Raw genomic sequence first — 20922 nt, 5'->3', positions numbered from 1 at the left:
TGTTTATTAAATTATACAGATAAAACTTTAACTTCATTTAAATCTATATTCTTCACTGGGAGTGTCGTGAAGGATAGAATAATTAAACATGTACTACGAAGATATTTCAATGTTCTTTAAACGTTTTGAAGAATCGGCGCTAAGCTTACAGATGGCTTAACGTCTATTACAGAGCTGATTGTATGGCGATCTGTTACTTGGGGAAAGAAAAGCACTGGCTGCATTGATGGCTACGCCAATATATATTGAATATAAAACAGAAAGAGAAAATAACAACACAGCTAAAAACGCAGCAACAAATTTCGGCAAAAGTTAAATGCTTATGTCATGAGCACGAGGCGGCTATGCAGTGTCTGCAACGGACGTGGCCATCCACCATGCATAAGCTACCTTACTGACGGACGGGCGAAGGAGCCACCGATTCTTCCTCTGCCCAGTGCCACCACAAGCCTAGAGCCGCCCCTGAGTACTGCTGCAATAAATTATTTCATCAAGTGAAACACATGTTTAATAACGTGCTTTAACTTCTATCATCATGAAAATGACATCACGTATACATTTCAGTATTTTAGTTATTCAGAGAGCTGTAATATCACGAATGCAATGGATTCTGTGTCCAGTTGGAGGATGAGAGCCAGTTTAAGAAGCAAGTAGTGATTCACACACATAGAGCACATAGAAGATCAAATACAAAACAAAGCATTTAACGTGCTACTTTAATTACGATGTGATTTGAGAAACTGGTTAATTAAACGATTTTAAGATGAAGTTTATGATGTTCTACTTTAATGACAAAATAAACTACGTGATTAAAGTGGAAATGTCGAGATTGAAGTTGACATTTCGTGCTTTTTCCCCACTGTGTGCCTTTTTTCTCTGTACCCTAATAAGCTTTCATATGACACTCAGACAGTGTGCAACTCGGCTTTTCACGGTGACTTTGATATGTGACTTCTTTTTTATTTCTGGCACTGTGTGATTTGTGAATGTGAGCTTTCAAGTTTCTCCAACACGCTACGTCACTGGATCAACTTCTTTTTGTTGATTATATCACGGTTTATTTGAACAAATAGTATGTTTTTCCTTTGCCTCCACTTGGTATTCGCTGAAATTCTTATATTTTCCCATTGTCTTTTCACAGAAGGCTGCGCTTAAGAGCGATTTATATTGATTTGCATATTCAAAAAGGCGTAATTCTGGGAGGAGTTGGGGCGTAATATAAAGCGCGTGCACGAGCGTTAGGTTTCACGCTGATCGGGATTTATGTAGCGGAAGAACGTGGAAGTTGGAGTACGCACAGATTCTTGCATCTGGATTTTTCTGTGCGTAAGCACATTTCGGCTTTTGTGCTTACGCCATGTTATAGTGCGAGTTCTACGCACGGCGTTATACATGAGGCCCCTGGACACAAGTTAAAGAAAGCACTATAGTAACAAATACAGAATCTCGTTACAACAAAATATTTTTTTGGTTCCTGGGAGTTCGTTGTAACGGAATTTTACCTGTAGTAATTTCAGTAAGCAAATACCATTTTAACACTGCCTGGTAGGTACTTTACTATCATTCCTGGCTCTTAATCACTCAGCTTCATTACATCTAAGTTAGTTACAAAAAAAACTCCTTGCAATAACTTATCATTCATTCTTTTATTTGGAGCAATTGTATTAAACTCATCACTTCACATAATGCTGCTAGGAATTGCTTTACCCAGCCTTTCCATATAAATATTCTGATGTTTTTGTCAGATAGTGAATCTTCATGATTTCACTTAAAAGCACAAATGGGACCGTGCATCCATTTTCTAAACCAGTTCAGTCCAATTTGGTGTTATGGTGGCCAGATCCTATCCCAGCAGCATTAATCATAATGTGTGGTGGATCGTCAGTCCATTGCTAGACACACTCAAGAACCGCACCCATACTGAACCAACATGGGGCCAGTTTAGACTTCACAATGAACCTAACACACGTGCCTTTGGGAAGAGAGAGGAAAACTGGAGTACTCTAAGATACATTGACAATAATTAGAATGTGCAAACTCCATTAAGACAATGACGACTTCTTCTTCTTTCAGCTGCTCCCGTTACGGGTTGCCACAGCGGATCAGCTTCTTCCATATCTTTCTGTCTTCTGCATCTTGTTCTGTTACCCTCATCACCTGCATGTTCTCTCTCACCACATCCATAAACCTTCTCTTAGGTCTTCCTCTTTTCCTCTTCCCTGGCAGCTCTATCCTTAACATCCTTCTCTCCCAATATACTCAGCATCTCTCCTCTGAACATGTCCAAACCAATGCAATCTCTGACTTTGTCTCCCGAACCGTCCAACATGAGCTAACCCTCTAATGTACTCATTTCTAATCCTATCCATCCTTGTCACACCAAATGCAAATCTTAGCATCTTTAACTCTGTCACCTTCAGCTCGGCCTCCTGTTTTCTGGTCAGTGCCACCGTCTCCAACCCATATAACATAGCTGGTCTCACTACCGTCCTGTAGAACTTCCCTTTCACTCTTGCTGATATCCGTCTGTCACAAATCACTCCTGACACTCTTCTCCACCCATTCCACCCTGTCTGTACTCTCTTTTTCACCTCTCTTCCACAATCCCCATTACTCTGTACTGTTGATCGCAAGTATTTAAACTCATCCACCTTCGCCAACTCTACTCCTTGCATCCTCACCATTCCACTGATCTCCCTCTCATTCACACACATGTATTCTGTCTTCTTCCTACTGACCTTCATTCCTCTCCTTTCTTGAGCATATCTCCACCTTTCCAAGGTCTCCTCAACCTGCTCCCTACTATTGTTACAGATCACAATGTCATCAGATAACATCATAGTCCACAGGGATTCCTGTCTAATCTCATCTGTCAACTTGTCCATCACCATTGCAAATAAGAAAGGGCTCAGAGCCAATCCCTGATGTAATCCCACCTCCACACTGAATGCATCCGTCACTCCTACCGCAGACCTCACCACTGTCAGACTTCCCTCAAACATATCCTGTGCAACTCTTACGTACTTCTCTGCCACTCTCGACTTCCTCATACAATACCACAATTCCTCTTGAGGCACCGTGTCATATGCTTTCTCCAGGTCCACAAAGATGCAGTGCAACTCCTTCTGGCCTTCTCCATACTTCTCCATCAACACCCTCAGTGCAAAAATCACATCTGTGGTGTTCTTTCTTGGCATGAAACCATACAGCTGCTCACTAATCATCACCTCACTTGTTAACCAAGCTTCCACTACTCTTTTTCATAACTTCATGCCGTGGCTCATCAATTTTATCCTTCTGTAGTTACTACAGTCCTGCACATCCCCTTTATTCTTAAATACTGGCACCAGTACACTTCTTCTCCACTCCTCAGGCATCCTCTCACTTTCCAAGACTCCATTAAACAATCTGGTTAAAAACTCCACTGCCATCTCTCCTAAACACCTCCATGCTTCCATAGGTACAGTACAGGCCAAAAGTTTGGACACACCTCCTCATTCAATGTGTTTTCTTTATTTTCATGACCATTTACATTGGTAGATTCTCACTGAAGCCATCAAAACTATGAATGAACACATGTGGAGTTATGTACTTAACAAAAAAAGGTGAAATAACTGAAAACATGTTTTATATTCTAGTTTCTTCAAAATAGCCACCCTTTGTTCGGATTACTGCTTTGCACACTCTTGGCATTCTCTCGATAAGCTTCAACAGGTAGTCACCTGAAATGGGTATAGAATAGAATATAAAACATGTTTTCAGTTATTTCACCTTTTTTTGTTAAGTACATAACTCCACATGTGTTCATTCATAGTTTTGATGCCTTCAGTGAGAATCTACCAATGTAAATGGTCATGAAAATAAAGAAAACACATTGAATGAGGAGGTGTGTCCAAACTTTTGGCCTGTACTGTATGTCATCTGGACCAACGGCCTTTCCATTCTTCATCCTCTTCAAAGCTGTCCTTACTTCCTCCTTGCTAATCCATTGCACTTCCTTGTTCACTAGCTCCACATCATCCAACCTCTTCTCTATCTCGTTCTCTTCATTCATCAGCCTCGCAAAATACTCTTTCATCTGCTCAACACACTCCCCTTGCTTGTGAGTACGTTTATTTTCCATCTTTATCCATTAAGACAATGACCAAGTAAGAATTTAAATTCACTGAGTAGCACTAACCACTTTGCAATGGTGCTGCCCCAAGTTCCAACCCTTGAACTCATAAATTTTGGCTCAGCGGTTACATGGCAACCAATGCATTAACTCAGTCGTTGAGGAATAAGATGAAGCTTGATGAGTGCGACAATCAAGAAAACATCTTATTAGTTATCAGTTATTACACTGTGAGTGATAAGTCTTTGAGCCCAGAAAATATATTTCAAAAACAATAAACTCCTCCACTCACACCTATTTTCAAAAAGCATTAGTGTAAGGGTTGGTACAATTGACCAAAGGGGAAAAAAATACAGAAGCGACTTTACAATTAGCGCGGTTTACTCTGTAAATGCTGCCTTCTTCTTCAAAGTAAAGATGCTGTACTCCATGGACCTGTAACAAATCAAATACATGATTTAAAAAAAAAAAAATTTGATTAACATATTGCAGAATTACAATTCTCAGAAGCACAGTTAAACTGGGAAGAAGAGTCAATGTTATTCAGCTTCAAAAAAAGGCATCAGAATGTATTTCTATCGGCGTACTACCCCATATATGAGTACATGTTTCAATAAGAATGTTTACTGTTAATTATCTAAAATGTGAAATGAAGTAACCACTGAAACAACCATCAGATAAAAACTTTAGTTCTGCACGGCCTATCTCACATTATAAAGATACCTGTCAATGCTGAGGTGTTCTTCTCTTTCTTATTTTCTGAATCTGAACACAAAAGGAGGATTTTGATAGATGGTTATCTTTTAGGTTTATTTCCCTCCAAGCACAGGAAAAAACACTATGAATATTAAGGAATTTTATGGAAATAAACCACCAGCCTGTGGAAATTAACATTACGACTCCCTGTTTGGTTATCTGTGCCAGCACAGATGTACTACATGGCCATTAAATCAATAAAATGATGTTCCATATGTTAAAGAAGTTGGACATCTCAGCTTGAAAGGTTCTGAAATTCTGTTATTTCTTTGATGATTAGTGCACAATTGTACGTGAAAAGCCCGTTTTGTCTCTTCTGTGTCGCGTAAGCCCAGATTTAAGCATTCTGACTTATTTACGCATGATCATATGTTTATGTTGAATTCACAAAGAAAACAATAAATGCATATAAACACAAATAATGTGAAATACAGTACAACTGGCTAGAATAATACACTTAGTTTTTCATATTTTAATAAACTACAAAATGAAAGGAGAAAAAAAAAACTCCTGCTAGTGGAGCACAGCAAGACATACTACCTGCAGGCAACATATGATCAGGCAGCCATGGGGTGCTTAATGATCAATGGAACTAATGTTAAGATAAGCCACCGACAAAGTATAATAATTAGGAAGACAGCAGCTGAGCTGGAGTATAAATCGCAGTCAGGTGTATGTAGAGGTGCAGGAATGGCTGGAGTCAGAAATACTCCATTAAACTCTTTGTACTTCAAGGACTGAACAGGGCTGCCATATTATGATCTCAGTGGCTTTGTTGGAAACACTTGCTGACTCTGTCAAAGTTAGAAAACACCTTTGTATTGTAAACACTACTGCATGGAGATCATGTAAAAATGAACAAAATTAAATAATAAACTGCAGAATTAAATGCTTGTTATACTGTATACAGTAAGAAAAATCTAAAATATAACAAACCCATTAAGTACAGGGTGAAGCAGAGAGGACAGACGTTTTTTACAAAGTCATAAAATTGTTAATTTTTTCTTACAAAGAAATTTATTGAAAGAGTTGAGTTCATATTGAAATAGCATTTGACAATCTGTAGGGATGGAAATGCAGGTTCTAAATGCAAAATAAGCCTTACCGAACGATTACTGAGGCCAAGTTCAGAGGAATGCATCCGCTGCAGAACAACTTGGACTGCGCAGCATACCACATTTTCAGGGGTATATGCCGTTCGTGTAGCCCCCGGCAGTCTTTTGTTCATTAGTGTACCTCGTGTACGAAGTGCTTTAACCCAACGTAGGATAGTGTTACGAGCGGGAACAGATTTATTTTTGTGGATATTGAAATGACAACGAACTGCGGTAATAGATTGGTTGTTCTTGACAAAACAGTCGTACGCAAAAACGCGGTGTTCTATCGTACACGACTCCATGACTTCAACTATAAAGAAAATAAAAAAATGCTAAGACTTCGCGAACCTAACGCCACCTACCACACATCTGCTACTTCATCTAGTGGGGAGTTCTAGCCATTTCAAAGATGTCCGTCCTTTCTGCCTCACCCTGTATAAAAAGTAGATTACATTTAAAGTGCCAAATACGACTGTAGTGAAAATACAAGCAGCATATCAACAAGCTAACAACCCACTTTATTTAAAAAGTTAGCTTTGCCGTAAACTCGTTCTCTGAAACTGCTTTGTTCAGTAAAGGATTATTAGGAGCTGCCAAACAACGGGGACAAGCAAGGTGCCTACCCTAGATGGGACAGCACCTATTTTTGCTGCTAATTAACTTCTTTTGAACTCATTATAATTAATTTGATTTTTAAAATTTTGTTCCTTGTTCCTCCAAATTGCTTCATTTCTATCCTTAAATGGCACCCAAACAGGAATGAAATGTGAAGAGAGTGAGCCAACAGAAGACCAACTAAGTCAGGGCCTGAAACTGTAACCCGTTGCTTAATTAAGCGCCGAGTCTTGTCGTTAATTAAACCCGTTCTTTAATTCCATGGCTTGTTGCTGCTCTTGTGGTGCAATAGCAGACATTTCTGAAATTGTTGATTTTGACTTTTCTAAGAGCTCCATTAACATGTTTTGGGGACCTGAGCAGAACAACATCCCCTGAGATCTTCCCCGTTCTTTCTTTTCAAATATTGTATGATGGACAGAGTTTGCTGGTCATGTTTTGGCTCATTTTGTATCTCATTATTGTTTGGTGACTAATTAAGGAAAAAGGAAACAACGGGTCTGAGTCTTCAAGAGCAAGTCAATTAAAATTAATTCAAAAGAAGTTCAATAGCAGCAAAATCAGGTCACTAATTAAGAAAAGGGTTAGAATGGAAACCTGCAGCCACATTGGTCCTCCAGGACTGGAGTTGGCGACCCCTGCATCAGAGGGCACAGTTAGACACAAGGCCCAGTAAGAGCTGCAGCTGGGCTTAACAGTCAGCTTTTAAAAATGTGAAGCAAACATTCACCAAAACAGGAAATGAGCAGAAGTCAAAATCTGAATTGTTGAACGTTAAATAACATGTAACCTCCACCACTGCTGTGCATTTGACATAAGGAAGGTAACTTCTAAGAATTTCATAAAATCAAAAAAAAAAAGAAAGACACTTTTGTTATTTGCTTACCACAGCACCCTGGGTTGTATCTGTAAATCTTCTGTAGTATTTTCTCAGCTTCTTGTTAAAGTATGTCTCCAGACTTTGGTACTTATGAATTTGGGACTTAAAATCGTCCATTTTGGAATTGTGGTCATCCTAAAGAAAGCAGACATTAGTATTACTTTTGGCATGATGATGTCTGTATTTGGTGAAATTAAGAACAGCGGTTTAAACAAACAAATGGTTGGATGGATAAAAATCGGTAAGTTTAATAAGAGATCATGAAATAGCTGTTCAGAACAGATGCCAAATTACAGCCATGCTGCATACAGCAGAATACCTGTCACCGGTAAGGCAGCAGCAAGTTGTTCTTTTCAAATATTTTGAATCCAAAACTGCATACACAGATACTGGGAAGAAGATGACATGAGCACAGGATTACGTAGATGCAGCGACTTTGGAGGTGTCACTGAATGTTGTAAGTTCTGGGCAAATCCTACAAGCGAAGCGAACTGTACCACTGCATTAATACAAAGGCAGCCTCATCATAGCTGAAGCTTTGTTTGGGAGTAGTACAGCAGAATTATTGTCTGATAACAATGAAAACACGATTGGAGATTGTAAAGTGGCACTGCAATGAAGCTGCCAGTTGCCATATTATAAAACATAACCAGCTCAATTTAAGTTCAACTAAGTAGGGATAGAACAAATTCTTATAGCAATAAGAGCAAGGCAGGAACACAGGCTGCCAGTCCACCGCAGACAACACTGATGCACACAAACACACAGGCACAGTTTGGAACGATCCATTAGCCTAACTGACGTGTCTTTGGGCAAGAGGGTGGTAAACATCAACAGGCATGTGGAGATTTCACATGGGCAACAAACGGGGGCAGACACGGGATCCTCAAGTCAGCAGCACTAATCACTACGTCATTGACTTTTAAATGTCATTACTGCAGACTCTACAGAGAAAACAGCTTCAGTTTGCTTTGTCTTTATTAAATGAAGTCTCCTCTCCTACAGTCCAAATGCACTGGTGCTGCACATTAATATTTGTGTTACTTTTAGTTGAAATCAACTTTGTTGTATACTCCTCATAATGTCCTTGATATAACATTTTACACATGAATTCAATGCAATTTGGTGCAATTATTGAGAAATAATAACTCATTATATATTTTACGACTTATTCCAAATTAGTATACATACATGTTCAACTTTTAAATCAAACAATCCTTAAACACGGTACACTAGGAGAACAGCCACGTACCTGTTGTTGATGAATTTGTTCAATGGTGTGACCATTCCTTTTAAAATTTAAAAATCTTTAAGAAACAAAATCTAGCTGAAGACTAGGGGCTCCCAAACTCTGTCCTAGTGAGCCACTGTGGCTGCAGGTTTTGTTGCAACCAACCAGGCCTAATTTATATGTGTGAGCTGTTATCTCTCAGCTTGTGTGTTTTGCAGTCAGTGCTAAAATTACAAAACTAAGTTTGGAAAATGTTTATTAAAACGTACTAAACAGTTACAAGGGGATTATGTTTTTTTTTTTTTTAAACTTTTTAAGAATATTTTCATTCTTATTTTTCAGGTGTTATGGTTATTTAATCCATTATTTACTAAGAGTGAAAGGGAAGGTCTACAGGACGGTAGTGAGACCAGCTATGTTATATGGGTTGGAGACGGTGGCACTGACCAGAAAGCGGGAGTCAGAGCTGGAGGTGGCAGAGTTATAGATGCTAAGATTTGCATTGGGTGTGAAGAGGATGGACAGGATTAGAAATGAGAACATTAGAGGGTCAGCTGAGGTGGGATAGTTGGGAGACAAAGTCAGAGAGGAGAAATTGTGTTGGTTTGGACATGTACAGAGGAGAGATGTTGGGTATATTGGGAGAAGGATGCTAAGGATAGAGCTGCCGGAAAAGAGGAAGGCCCAAGAGAAGGTTTATGGATTTGGTGAGAAAAGACATGAAGGTGATGGGTGTAACAGAACAAGATGAAGAGGACAGGAAGATATGGAAGAAGCTGATCCGCTGTGGCAACCCGTAACGGGAGCAGCTGAAAGAAGAAGAAGATTCTTAATATATGCATGAGACAAGAATGCTCTTTCGATAAGCTCCGTGTTCGTGAAAGGTAATAAATATTTAATTGCTTTATCACAGAGTTCTTGGTTCTCTTCTTTCACTGCTGCCCAGAAGTCAATGACATTTCTTTTTTTGAAATCAGATTTTAAAGAAGAATCAGTCGAAAGTTAAATCACTTTTTCTTTTTCAGAAACTGAAAGTTTTTCGGCTTGTTGAAAAAATAATCTGTTGAACGGATTTAAAATCCAGTGATTGTCACTATTTCACTGTCTGAATGACACCTTAAGTCCTTTTAAGTGAGCTATTATACTGCTTTTTAGTACTTTTGACAATTTCAGCTCCTTCTCAGATAAACTGTGAAATGTCTCAAAAGCTTCACACTGGTCTTTCTTGATACATGATCCCCAAAAATCCAATTTCTTGACTATAGACTCGATTTAGTCATTGGTCCTTTTTGTGGTGTGTTCCGCCTTTACCAATATTATTTTCCTGTACCCTCAATTGGTCCACTCCATACACAGGTTGGGAAACACTGCTCTACAATGAAACTTAAAAAAAACAACAATAAGGAACAACTTAAGTACATCTTAGATGGAATGTCCAGTGGGGCCTGGGTGGTCTTTTGGCCTTGGAATCCTTGCAGGTTTTTTTTTTTTCCCCAGCATCTTGCCAATTGGATTTTTTTTTCTGTCTTCTCCAGATACTGTAACAACAGTGAAAAGCTGTATCAGCCAGGGATGAATCACCCATAGAATAAGCTGAAAACTCCATCATGCAAATGATCAGCTTCAGAGCCAGGGGCAGGTGCCCCTATAAAACTGTCAAGCCTGCAATGTCGCTAAAAGAATTTAATCAACTGCAGCAATGGTTAAGTGGTCCTTTAAAGGATACCGAGCCACCTAAAAAGAGCATAAATGAAGCATGAATCATGTGGGTCAGCAGTGCAGAGAGCCACATTGGTTTCTGGAGCAGACGAGAAAATCTACAGTTCGACTTTGCAAATCGCTGAGAAGACCTAAAACAGACTTGCTTGACTACGTTAATCGAGAATCTCGAGGCTGGGATCTGGAATGCCATTTGCAACAGCAGTACAGTGGAGAAGACAGCTGAGAGACTGTTACTTCTGCCGCTAGACTAATACTTCTCCATCTGCTAAGGTCCACTGACCTGGTTGCATGGGCACTGCCTGTGCTTCTGGCTCATGAAGCTGGAAAAAAGTGTGCCATATTGAGTCGGCACTGACCTCAGGTGAGCCATGTGAAGCGGGGCTGGTGCTATAGGGCAAGGGCAAGGTATAGAGCCGAGGCGACACAGGACAGCTGTGGATAGAGAGTTTAAAAGCCGAGATACTGACCTGGAATGCTGTCTGCAGCATTAGTTCAGTGAAAAGAAACAGCCCAGAGACCATAATATCTGCAGCTCCTGACAAAGTTTACCTGCTCACTTACAATTAAACTGATTACAGTAGAGAAGTGGTGTTTAACACCTCGGCTGAGCCACCTGACAGCAAAGTGATCAAGGCCACTCCCAATGTGCCCTGGTCACAGGCTGCATGGCCACATTGGAAAAGAAGATCACCTCACCAGTTGGAAGAGTTGTGTGCCGTTTCAAGGAGATGGATGAGATGGCAATGTAATGGTGCTGACGAGTTGTAAATGTCTGTGGACGAGTCTCCCAGATCATGAGCTGGCATTACATCATGCAAATGAGCAGTTTCAGAGCCAGCAGCAGGCACGCCTTTAAAAATGGCAAGCCTGCAATGTTGCTAACCAATTCCATCTTGTGCGGCAACAATATACAATCCTTCTAAGGATAGCAAGCCACCTAAAAGAGCATACAATGAGCATAAATCCATTGAGTCAGCACTGGCAAACACTGCAATCACTCCATAATAATAGGGACCCTTCAGGCCAACAGGGGCAACCTTTTTAACCATCACAACAACCATCATTCCTCTGTTCATATCTTCATGTTGCTTACCAAATCCTTCCCACATATTCTCATTATTTTCCTAAAAAACTCCATTTCAATTGCATTTACGTTCCTCACATCACCTGCTTTTAAAATCCAGGATTCAAATGCATATAGGAATGTGGATAAAACACATGCATCCAGTACTTGCATTATGGTTGTCATGTTGATAATATTCTTGTTCTTTCATATTGTGACCAGATTCACAAAAGCACTACTTGCTGTCCCGGTTCTCCTTTATATTTCTTAACTGCAATCTTTGTTTCTGGTTATCAAACTTCCAGAATATGCGAACCAATCTACAAATTCAAATTGTTTACTATTTAACGATGTACCTACTGCATTGTTGTTGCACATCACCGTCACTATTCCTTTGTCTCGGTTGATATGCACACTGAATTCTTCATCAGCTCAATACACTTCTGTTAACTGAGTTGGCAATTGGTCCTCCTCTTCCTCCAACAGATTTAAGTCATCTGCATATTGTAAGTCTCTAATGATGGTTCCCTGTATTATTACACCTCTTGCACTTTCATCCTTTCTAAGTCAGGGCCCGTGTGCTGCTACAATGCTATATACAGTATAAGGATTCTACTTTTCTACTATATATATATATATATATATATATATATATATATATATATATATTGTAGATACATCAGATGATGGTTGGGGATCCCACCCAGAATGGAGGTGGAATCTTTACTTGGCTGGGATGCCATAATGGAAGGATGGACTAAACAGGGGCAATACCCGGTTGGGACACCTTATGATGCCCATCCTGGGTGGGATACCCAAGGTGTACAAGAACTGGCAGGAGAGCATGGCAGGGAGTAGTTTATCTCCCACTTTAGTAGGTGGCAGTGTCCCTCATATAGGGCTGCATGGGAGTTAAGAGTCTGGAGGAGCAGTCCAGTAGGGATCCCTGGAGGACAATAGGGGGCACTGCCATGGAAAGATCTGCCTGGCTTTCTCATAACCCGGAAGTGCTTCCACCTGGCAATCCTCAATAAAATGGACTGCGCTGCCTTGTCCAAATGAATTGGAGGAAGGAAGGCAACAGTCGACTGGAAGAGACAACTTGTTCTTGTATATATTAAATAACTAATAAAACTATTTCTAATGGAACCCTGTACTGGTGAGTTGGTGTGTTCATGTTTTGAAGTTTGGGGCTCACTGGCACCTCCTTTCCTTAAAATACAGGGTGAGTCAAAATTATGTTAACACTAATGGTTCTGCTATGTATATACTGTACTTGTATACAATTTAATGTGCCACATATGGTACATGTGTTGAACATGATGGCGAACAGGTTGAGACATTCCTGTAAATCATCTTGCATGTATTAAGTACGTTTTGTGAATAAACTGTTTCTGCCATTCAAATGTTAACATAATTTCAATTTTATGCAAGTGCATATTGATTTATTTTTGGCAATTTCCCTGTATATATATTTTATGCAACTGCATATTGATTTATTTTTTGCATGTTACATATTCACTATCTAGGTTTTATTTTTCTTTTCTTGTAACTAGTTCTTTGATATCTTGGGTATGAAAATGCGCTATTGAAATAAATGCTGTTGTACAAAGGCGGCCAGCCCCGTCCTGTTCAACGGCCCCAATCGCTCTTTTTTCCTAAATTTCATTTGTTGTCATCAGACTGCAGTTTAGGTTCCAAAGGGTAATGAGCAAGAGACTTAAAAACACGTTTATTCTTTGAGCTATAAGCATTTTGAAGTCGGTTACTGCTGAATTCTAAATGTTTACCTTGTGTACTGTTACGGGTAATTTATTCTTCTTTGCGCTAATCTTGTCTAAGTGTTTAATTATGATAACGCATGTTTTCCGTTGCTGCGTCTTTGCTTATTTCTTGTACCTTTTTAGCAATGCCTTATGTTTTGTACTTTCCTGTAGCAAACACATCTCTGATAATAATCGACCTAACCTAATTGAAATGACTGAAAATCTTATGTTGCTGAAATCTTAACTTTTATTAATACTACGAACCCTGCGGAATTTCGAGAATTGATTTTTGGTTTTCACCACCCTTTAGTATTCCAAACGGCACCTAAATTAGCGTGCAACTCTGAAGCGCGGATAATTGGATCATGGCAGTCTTGAGGTGCGCTTACCTGAGCTGAGAAGTTCCGTTTGACGAGCTGTCCTACTGTTCCGCACTCCCTCCGCCCTGATAGGCAGCGCGTGCCAGCGCCCAACGTCCGCCTGAAGGCAGACAGAAACATTGAAGAGGCCCTGCTGCCCTACACGCCAGCGCAGTCCAGACTACCCAGTGGGGCTGTGACACAGCACGTGCGAAGAACCTGCAACAAAACACAGGGCGCACCTCGATGACATCACAAGACCACGGCAGTCGCTTTTCTCTGCAAGTCGCCTGTAAGAACAACTGGCGTTCGATTGTGCCGGTGATCAATTGCTGTAGTCTGGCTCTCCGAGTAACAAAAAGTATTGTATAAGGAAGTAGCGTGCCAACCTGCGGCAGTCCCGCCGGACTCATAGCGGCGTTATAGGAGTGACCTGCAGTCAGATAAACCAGAGAAGAACTAAGCTACGGCGGGCGCCTACCCATGGAGGACTACCCGAACAAACCTTCTCCTGACTTCAGTCACAGACCGGTTTCGGCGTCACAGACGGACCGAAGTCGAAGAGCCGGGACGGAGCAGAGCAGACCCGACCTGGCGCAGAAAAGATGGGCTCTGCTGAGGCAGGTACGATGGTGGTGTTTGCCCGCCCCCTGTGAGCAGTAGGCACCTCCCACCGCTGCTACAGGTGCGACGAGTGATACCTGAACCGCGGGAGACTGCAAATGTAACAGGTGTAGGGCTTCTCCCCGTTCCGATACAGCGGGAATGGTAAATGCACACAGGCGGCCGGATAGAATGAAATCCGCCAAACGACATTTGGATTGTTAAATTCATTTGTAATAGAAAGACCTGAAGTTTTCTTACAAGTAGCAAATGCCGAGTGAGGCAGAGTGTACTCATCAGCAGATAGCTGCAGTTTCGGTTTAAAGCAGGGTTGGGCAAAGGCAGCACTGGAGGGCCGCAGTAGCTGTAGGTTTTTGATCCAACCCATTTGCTTAATTAGAAAACAGGCCTTGCCAATAATTTAATTTCATGGCATGTTAGCGCTTTAACTCTGCTATTTCAGGTCATTCTCATATCCTCGATTTTTTTCCTTTCTAAGGATATCATAAAAATGATTTGAATTCTGAAATGGAGGAGTAATTCTCAGTCCTTCACTTTTACCTCTTCACTTAACTCCCAAGTATTGAATTAAATTAAATAATGCACGATAAATACACACACAAAAGGAAACAAGCTAAATGGAGAATTGCTGGTTTCTTTTGTCTTTTGCATTCTATTGGAGCAATCAAACACCCGAGAAGACAGCTGTTTAAGACTAAAATAAGCTATATGTGTTCAAAATCTTAACAAGCAAGACAACTAAAACGAAGCAGAAGTGCTACTTGAGCAATAAGCGCTTCTTATTAAGTAAATGGGTTGGAACAAAAACCTGCAGCCCACCACTGGTTTAAAGCAGGGGTTCTTAACGTCTGTCCTGTGGGTCCACTGTGGCTGCAGGTTTTTGTTCCAACCAGCTTCTATTTTTAATTGGACTTCTGGAATAATTAAATGAACTGTTATTTGCCATATTCTCTGTTTTGGGGAAAAATGTAGAAATTAGAAAACTAAGTTTGGTAAATGTGTGTGTGTGTGTGTGTATGTGTGTGTGTGTATATATATATATATATATATATATAATTCACTAAGGCAAGACAACCATGGAAATCACGCCAGAAGGGGCGTGGATTCACTGAGCTGCCGACAAGCAAGACAACTATGGTGCACGCAGGAAGGAGCCACGCTCACCAACTCCTGGCACCTCCGAGCCACGTTGACTTTTCATAGAGGCATGTTTCTCGCAGAGGTGAATCGCCATATGCAGCATGTAAAACAGTTTGCGAGGGGTATCCCATGGGATCCTTAAAACAGTCCTTTCCAACTGAGGTTAAAACACAATGAAGTAAGCAGTCTTTAAAAATCGAGTTTTCGGTTACGACGCACGACCGCATGCACCATAGCAAACTGTTTTACATGCTACATACAGCAATTCGCATGCGCGACAAACATGCTGCTTCTTCACTCACGGACAATTATATGTTGCTCTCTCCAGAGTTCCATCTTTTCATTCACTTTCTGTTGTATCCTCAAACCCTCCCTTTTTAGACAACTGTGTCTTTCCAGAAGTGTTCAACCATCAATAAATAATTATGTGGCGTTTGTTATGCCGCGGGTTCACTATTGTTGTATTTTGCTCTCTCCAGAGTTCCATCTTTTCATTCGCTTACTGTTGTATTCTCACACCAACCCGTTTTAGACAACCGTGTCTTTCCAGAAGTGTTTAGCATTTAATTAATAATTATGCATGAGATTGAGCGTGTGTCTACCTGGTGCAGAGAGGCGTGGGTAAGCCGTTGAACCCCATTTGGGCTGCAAACCGTGGAATTCCCACTAAGTGCGACTCATACGCTCCCACTGGTTGCGTCCCTACCCTTTGTGCACACCCCCCTCCCACCTCGCTACTACCGTGGTCGGGTGTCTTGGTGGATTATACAGTATATAGAAAGGCAGCCAAAACCGCAAAGAGCAATGAAACGTCTACGTGAGTCACATGTGCATCTGGACTGTGTAAAGACGACAACGACTCCAGTGACGAGTTGGAGGTGGGCACATGAGCAGGCAGTGCATACTGAACGAGAAATCAGCAGAGTAGCATGACGGAGGGAGCCGAGTGGACGTCCTTCTCCTCCCCTGCCGTTCCACACGCGCCTGAGCTCAGTACACTCGCATCCCTCCGTCTGGCAGGAGAAGGCACGATGGCGGTCCGCCAGTTTTCAGTCACGGACGATTGTGTGTTGGTTCGTTCCGTGCATTGTTACAATGTTGCTTTTCTTGCTGATTTATTACATTACCGATTTTTCAAATGTTCATTTTCTCCCTGTGCTTAAAAATCATTAAAAAATCGACCGGGTTGGCTAGTGTGTGTGTGCGTGTGTATATATATATATATATATATAATTTTAAAATGTACCAAGCAGTTATATGTGAATAATGTATTTTTTTCTTTTTAACAATATTTTCATTTTGATTTCCATTCTATTTTATGTCGGGTGTTCTAATTTTCAATTAATTCATTATTTTCTAATTAGTGGGTCTAACGCTAAAGTAGTTGCAGCCTTTGATTGTTCAGTGTTGTTTGCCTGGGTGTCTGCTCTACTGGTTGTCATTATTAAGATACAATGAAGGGAGCAAACTGCACAGGGAAAGGGCAAAATATAATAAAATTAACAAAAGAGGGTTAAGCATTTAAATCTACAGTATAGCAAAATCGGAAATATTCCTAAATGTCTTATAAATGTAAAAATCATGCTGTGGTGCTTTCGTAATGTAGAACAGGGGTCCTCAATCACAGTCCTGGAGGGCCACAGTGGCTGCAGGTTTTTGTTCTAACCCGGTTGCTTAATTAGAAAGCAATTCTTGCCAATAATTTAATTTCATGGCTTGTTACTGCTTTAACTCTGTCATGTCAAGTCATTCTCATATCTTAGATTTTCTTCCCCTTTCTAAGGATATCAACCAAATGATCTGAAGGCTAAAATGGACGAGCAATTCTCAGACCTTCACTTTCCTCCCAAGCATTTAATTAAACCCAATAGTGCATGATAAACACACACAGAGGTGTAAATGGTAACAAGCTAAATGGAGAAATGCTGGTTTCTTTTGTCATTTGCGTGTTATTGCTAATTAGAAGCAATTAAAAACCATGACTACAGCTATTAAAGAATAAAATACGCAACAAGGGTTCAAAATCTTAATGAGAGAGACCACTAAAGTGAAGTATTACTTGAGCAATAAGTGCTTCTTATTAAGTAACTGGGTTGGAGCAAAAACCTACAGCTACTGCGGCCCTCCAGGACTGTGATTGAGGACCCCTGATGTAGAATAAGAGAAAAAAAATTCCAGCTAATTAAATGAGATCAGTGTTATCTGGTGTTGTCTCTGATTATGAATCTGGTTGGAACAGAAACCCACAGCCAGATGTCCATAAATTTGTTTTAAATGTTGTCTCACTGCCTTGTCTGGCGTGACGTTAAAGTGTCTTTCGAGAAGATCATGTCTCATCTCCCTAGAGCCTCCCAAGATTTTTTTTTTTATAATAGAGCGATAGATATAATTTTTCTGCATATTTTTAGTGATTGCCTCACGCACAACCCACAGTTTTTTCAGCACTGGATAATTGAGTTCATTATAGTCACCATTATTAGTGAAACACAGGTATTCCATAATGAGTGAAAAATGACACTCCTAATTTTGCTGAAAATAGGTGTCTGCAACAAGTGTTTTGTGGACCAGTACCATCTTTAGACTGGTTTGCCTACTCTGCCCTGCAGTATCAAGCGACTGAAAAACCCCACGTGTCATCTGCAGCGACAGGCTTCCAAGTGAATACAACAAGCAGAATGGTTTACTGTGACTGCTCAGCATAGCAGTCTGTTTCAACAACTATTTTATCCTCCAAACTACCATCGACAAACTGTAAATAGTCCAGATAATCAGGATCAACAGACATCTTTAGACCGGGAATACCGAAAGTGGGCAACGAGGAACTGCAGAATTGTCCACAGTAGTATGAAGCTGACGCCAAACACAAACATCACTGAATCATGGCAGGTCGAAATCTGCCAAACATGCTGTATTTTTACTGAATGAAGCCAGAATGTATATATATATATATTTTAGATGTGTAAGAACTCATTCTTTTTCCTTTTAAGTAAATAAGTAAATTTGATATATTTATAAAATGTCCTTGCCTTTTAGACAATTATTTGCAAGTAAGCACACAAATGGGTAACACTGAAGCAGTTGCTCCTTTCAGAGTCATTTTCACTGGTGTATGCTCTGCTCAACATTAATTGTCTGTATTCAGATACAATTAAGAAAGCAATCTAATTTAAGCATTTCAAGATACAGAAAAATATATGTCTTAATTTTCTAGAAGTGGAAATCTGACACAACTGCACTAAACGCTAAATAAAGGGAAAAAAATGTGTCGGCTAATTAAACAATGAAATCAATTAAAAGTAACAATGACTGAACGGACTGATTCAGAAACTGGCTGCAAGAAAAACCTGCAGCCACATTGGGCCCTGAGGACTAAACAGAGAGAACCTCAGCCTTAAAGTAGAAGTACAGTATAACAGAAGTGTGTAATTGTTTTAGGAGTGGAACAAACCAATATTAGAAAACCTTGAATATCATGTTTACATGGCATAAGCAGTTTAGAATGGTCTCCTGGGATGTTTGTTTTCTGCTCTCTGTGGGATTAGATCCCTAGGTAACCCATGCCTTTTCTGTCTGTTTGAAGGTTTTAAGGCAGCAGCATGTGGACAGTAATGCGACACAGGAGATTTCGGTCCGACGATTTTACTCCTTCAACTTATTCAAGAGAACACCAGCAAGCTTCAAAGAAGAAGAAGAGGGGAGGAGCAATGGTGCATGGTTTGAATGCAGAAGTGCCACATTTCCTCAATACAGTGCCTTTCTCAGGTGAGAGACAAGATAATCGGGATGCTTCATGGCAATGCTGGGGTCAGCATCTTTTGCATTGTGTACTTTTTGGCATACTTTTCATTAGAACTAGTTTGAGGCCAGTAGTTTACTTAATAGTGTTTCAAGTGGAGCTAAGCTGAGCTTCCCGTTGCATTCCATTTAAATCTAATGCACATACAATCTTATTTAACTTCTGATTCGATTAATATTCTGCACCGGTTCATAGTCTTAGAACTGGATTACTGCGTTCTCACTAACTTCTTACTATGAAGCAATTCATTTTCAGTATTTAAAAAGATGGCTAACTTCTCCTGTCATTTTTTTTTACCTCAGAAATTCTTACCAGTGTATATTGCACTTTATTGAGCTAACAAAAAAGCATTCTACTGCATATCTTGATTCTTCATTTATTAATGATAAGAATCAACATTCCAGACAGAAGGAGGTACCTCGTATGAAATAGAAAGAAATACTGTACATAGTCATATTTTAAAATTCCAACAACTGCTTCATGAAGAACACAATGTTAGGTACTCCACTGTTTTTATATATTTTAATTTAGACATCATTAGTAATCAGTTTCTGAGTAAATGCTCAGGCTCTTAACAAGAGAATGAACTAAAGTAAAAAAAAAATGCAAAGATTGAAAAACAATAATGAGTACTGTACCTTTCTGTAGTTGATAGGGAAGTGAACCCAGCAAATATGAACATTTCCGCGATTACAGTCAGATAGGTGGTGTAAGCCAGCTAATTCATTACAAACTCTAACAATATGGGATGACTTCAAATAAAAGATTAGTTGGAATTAACTGCTCTTTTTGCAGAACATGTTTCCCCATGGCTCAGATTTTGCTCTTTAGGTCACAGGTTTGCCATAATAGTCAAAAATACTGATTTTTGTCCTGGGCTTTGAAAATGTTGCATAATCTGTAATTGTAAAGAATATAAATATGAAGTCTTTCAAAAATATTGGGGCAGTGAAGTCAACATTTCTATTTTTCTGCATACTCATACAATTTCCCCTTGGGATTAATAAAGTATCTATCTAATCTAATCTAATCTTTACATCTGAGATAAAAACCATTTAAAGCAAAGAAATTGCACTTTTTATGATTATTTGGTATCTATATGCATTTTTGACTTTTTATTTGTTCTTTTATTAATTTTTTTTCAGAATCTGCATATTCCAGTACATACATAAACTGTATATACTCAAACCTGCCGTAGTAGCTTCAGGTATAAATTATCACTGTGTGCATTCATTTATGCATTTATAATCCATTGTACAGGATTCATTTCAAGGCTGCTTGTAGTCCTGATTTTTATGTGTTTAGGTTTAGAGGAAATAAAAGTGTCCATGCAAGCAAATAGAAATATAGAAAATGTAGATTTTATTCAACTTTGTTGGGGGCTTTGTAGTTTTCAAAGGATACAAGCTACTTGAAGAATAGGTTTTCCTATTTCAAGTGTAATATTAGCCTAAAAATACACACACTCCTAAGAACAAGTGGCACAGGACAAAACACTTGAACATTCAAAATAAATACCACTTTCTTTGTCTTGTAATGCTTTTTTACCTTGGAACAAAGATTGGTGAATGGCACAACGTCAACCTCAAACAAAGATCTTCTGTAAAACAGCAGCAAGAGCTGTTTCTTGTCTGAGTCCCTGTTTTTGTTCCTCTACTTGCATCCAGGTGGTCTGACTCAGAGATAAGGTCTGAAGGCTGGATGACTCCTAACAAGACAGCATTCAAAAGTTACCTCATGAAGACGTAGTACATAGTAG

At 39.8% G+C, this 20922-nt stretch overlaps 2 protein-coding genes across 4 annotated transcripts in view; one reads left to right on the top strand and one right to left on the bottom strand.

Moving 5' to 3' along the window:
* prepl (prolyl endopeptidase like) overlaps positions 1 to 13863 on the bottom strand; it is a 51332-nt gene extending 37469 nt beyond the window's left edge. For both annotated transcript variants that reach the window (XM_039738010.1, XM_039738011.1), the window contains exons 1-3: positions 13634 to 13863; positions 7469 to 7597; positions 4483 to 4549 (exon numbers count right to left, since the gene is read on the bottom strand). In XM_039738010.1, coding sequence (XP_039593944.1) covers positions 4483 to 4549; positions 7469 to 7597; positions 13634 to 13744 — 307 coding nt within the window. In that variant the 5' untranslated portion in view covers positions 13745 to 13863. The remainder of the gene's footprint in view (positions 1 to 4482; positions 4550 to 7468; positions 7598 to 13633) is intronic.
* A 110-nt stretch (positions 13864 to 13973) lies between these two features.
* camkmt (calmodulin-lysine N-methyltransferase) overlaps positions 13974 to 20922 on the top strand; it is a 421353-nt gene continuing 414404 nt past the window's right edge. For both annotated transcript variants that reach the window (XM_039738015.1, XM_039738014.1), the window contains exons 1-2: positions 13974 to 14227; positions 18948 to 19129. In XM_039738015.1, the coding sequence (XP_039593949.1) occupies positions 14087 to 14227; positions 18948 to 19129 (323 nt within the window). In that variant the 5' untranslated portion in view covers positions 13974 to 14086. The remainder of the gene's footprint in view (positions 14228 to 18947; positions 19130 to 20922) is intronic.

Source organism: Polypterus senegalus, chromosome 16 (assembly GCF_016835505.1).
Source record: "Polypterus senegalus isolate Bchr_013 chromosome 16, ASM1683550v1, whole genome shotgun sequence".
In the NCBI taxonomy this organism is placed as follows: Eukaryota; Metazoa; Chordata; class Cladistia; order Polypteriformes; family Polypteridae; genus Polypterus; species Polypterus senegalus.
The sequence above is the reverse complement of the archived record's forward strand: the minus strand, read 5'-3'. Positions and strand labels throughout refer to the sequence as shown.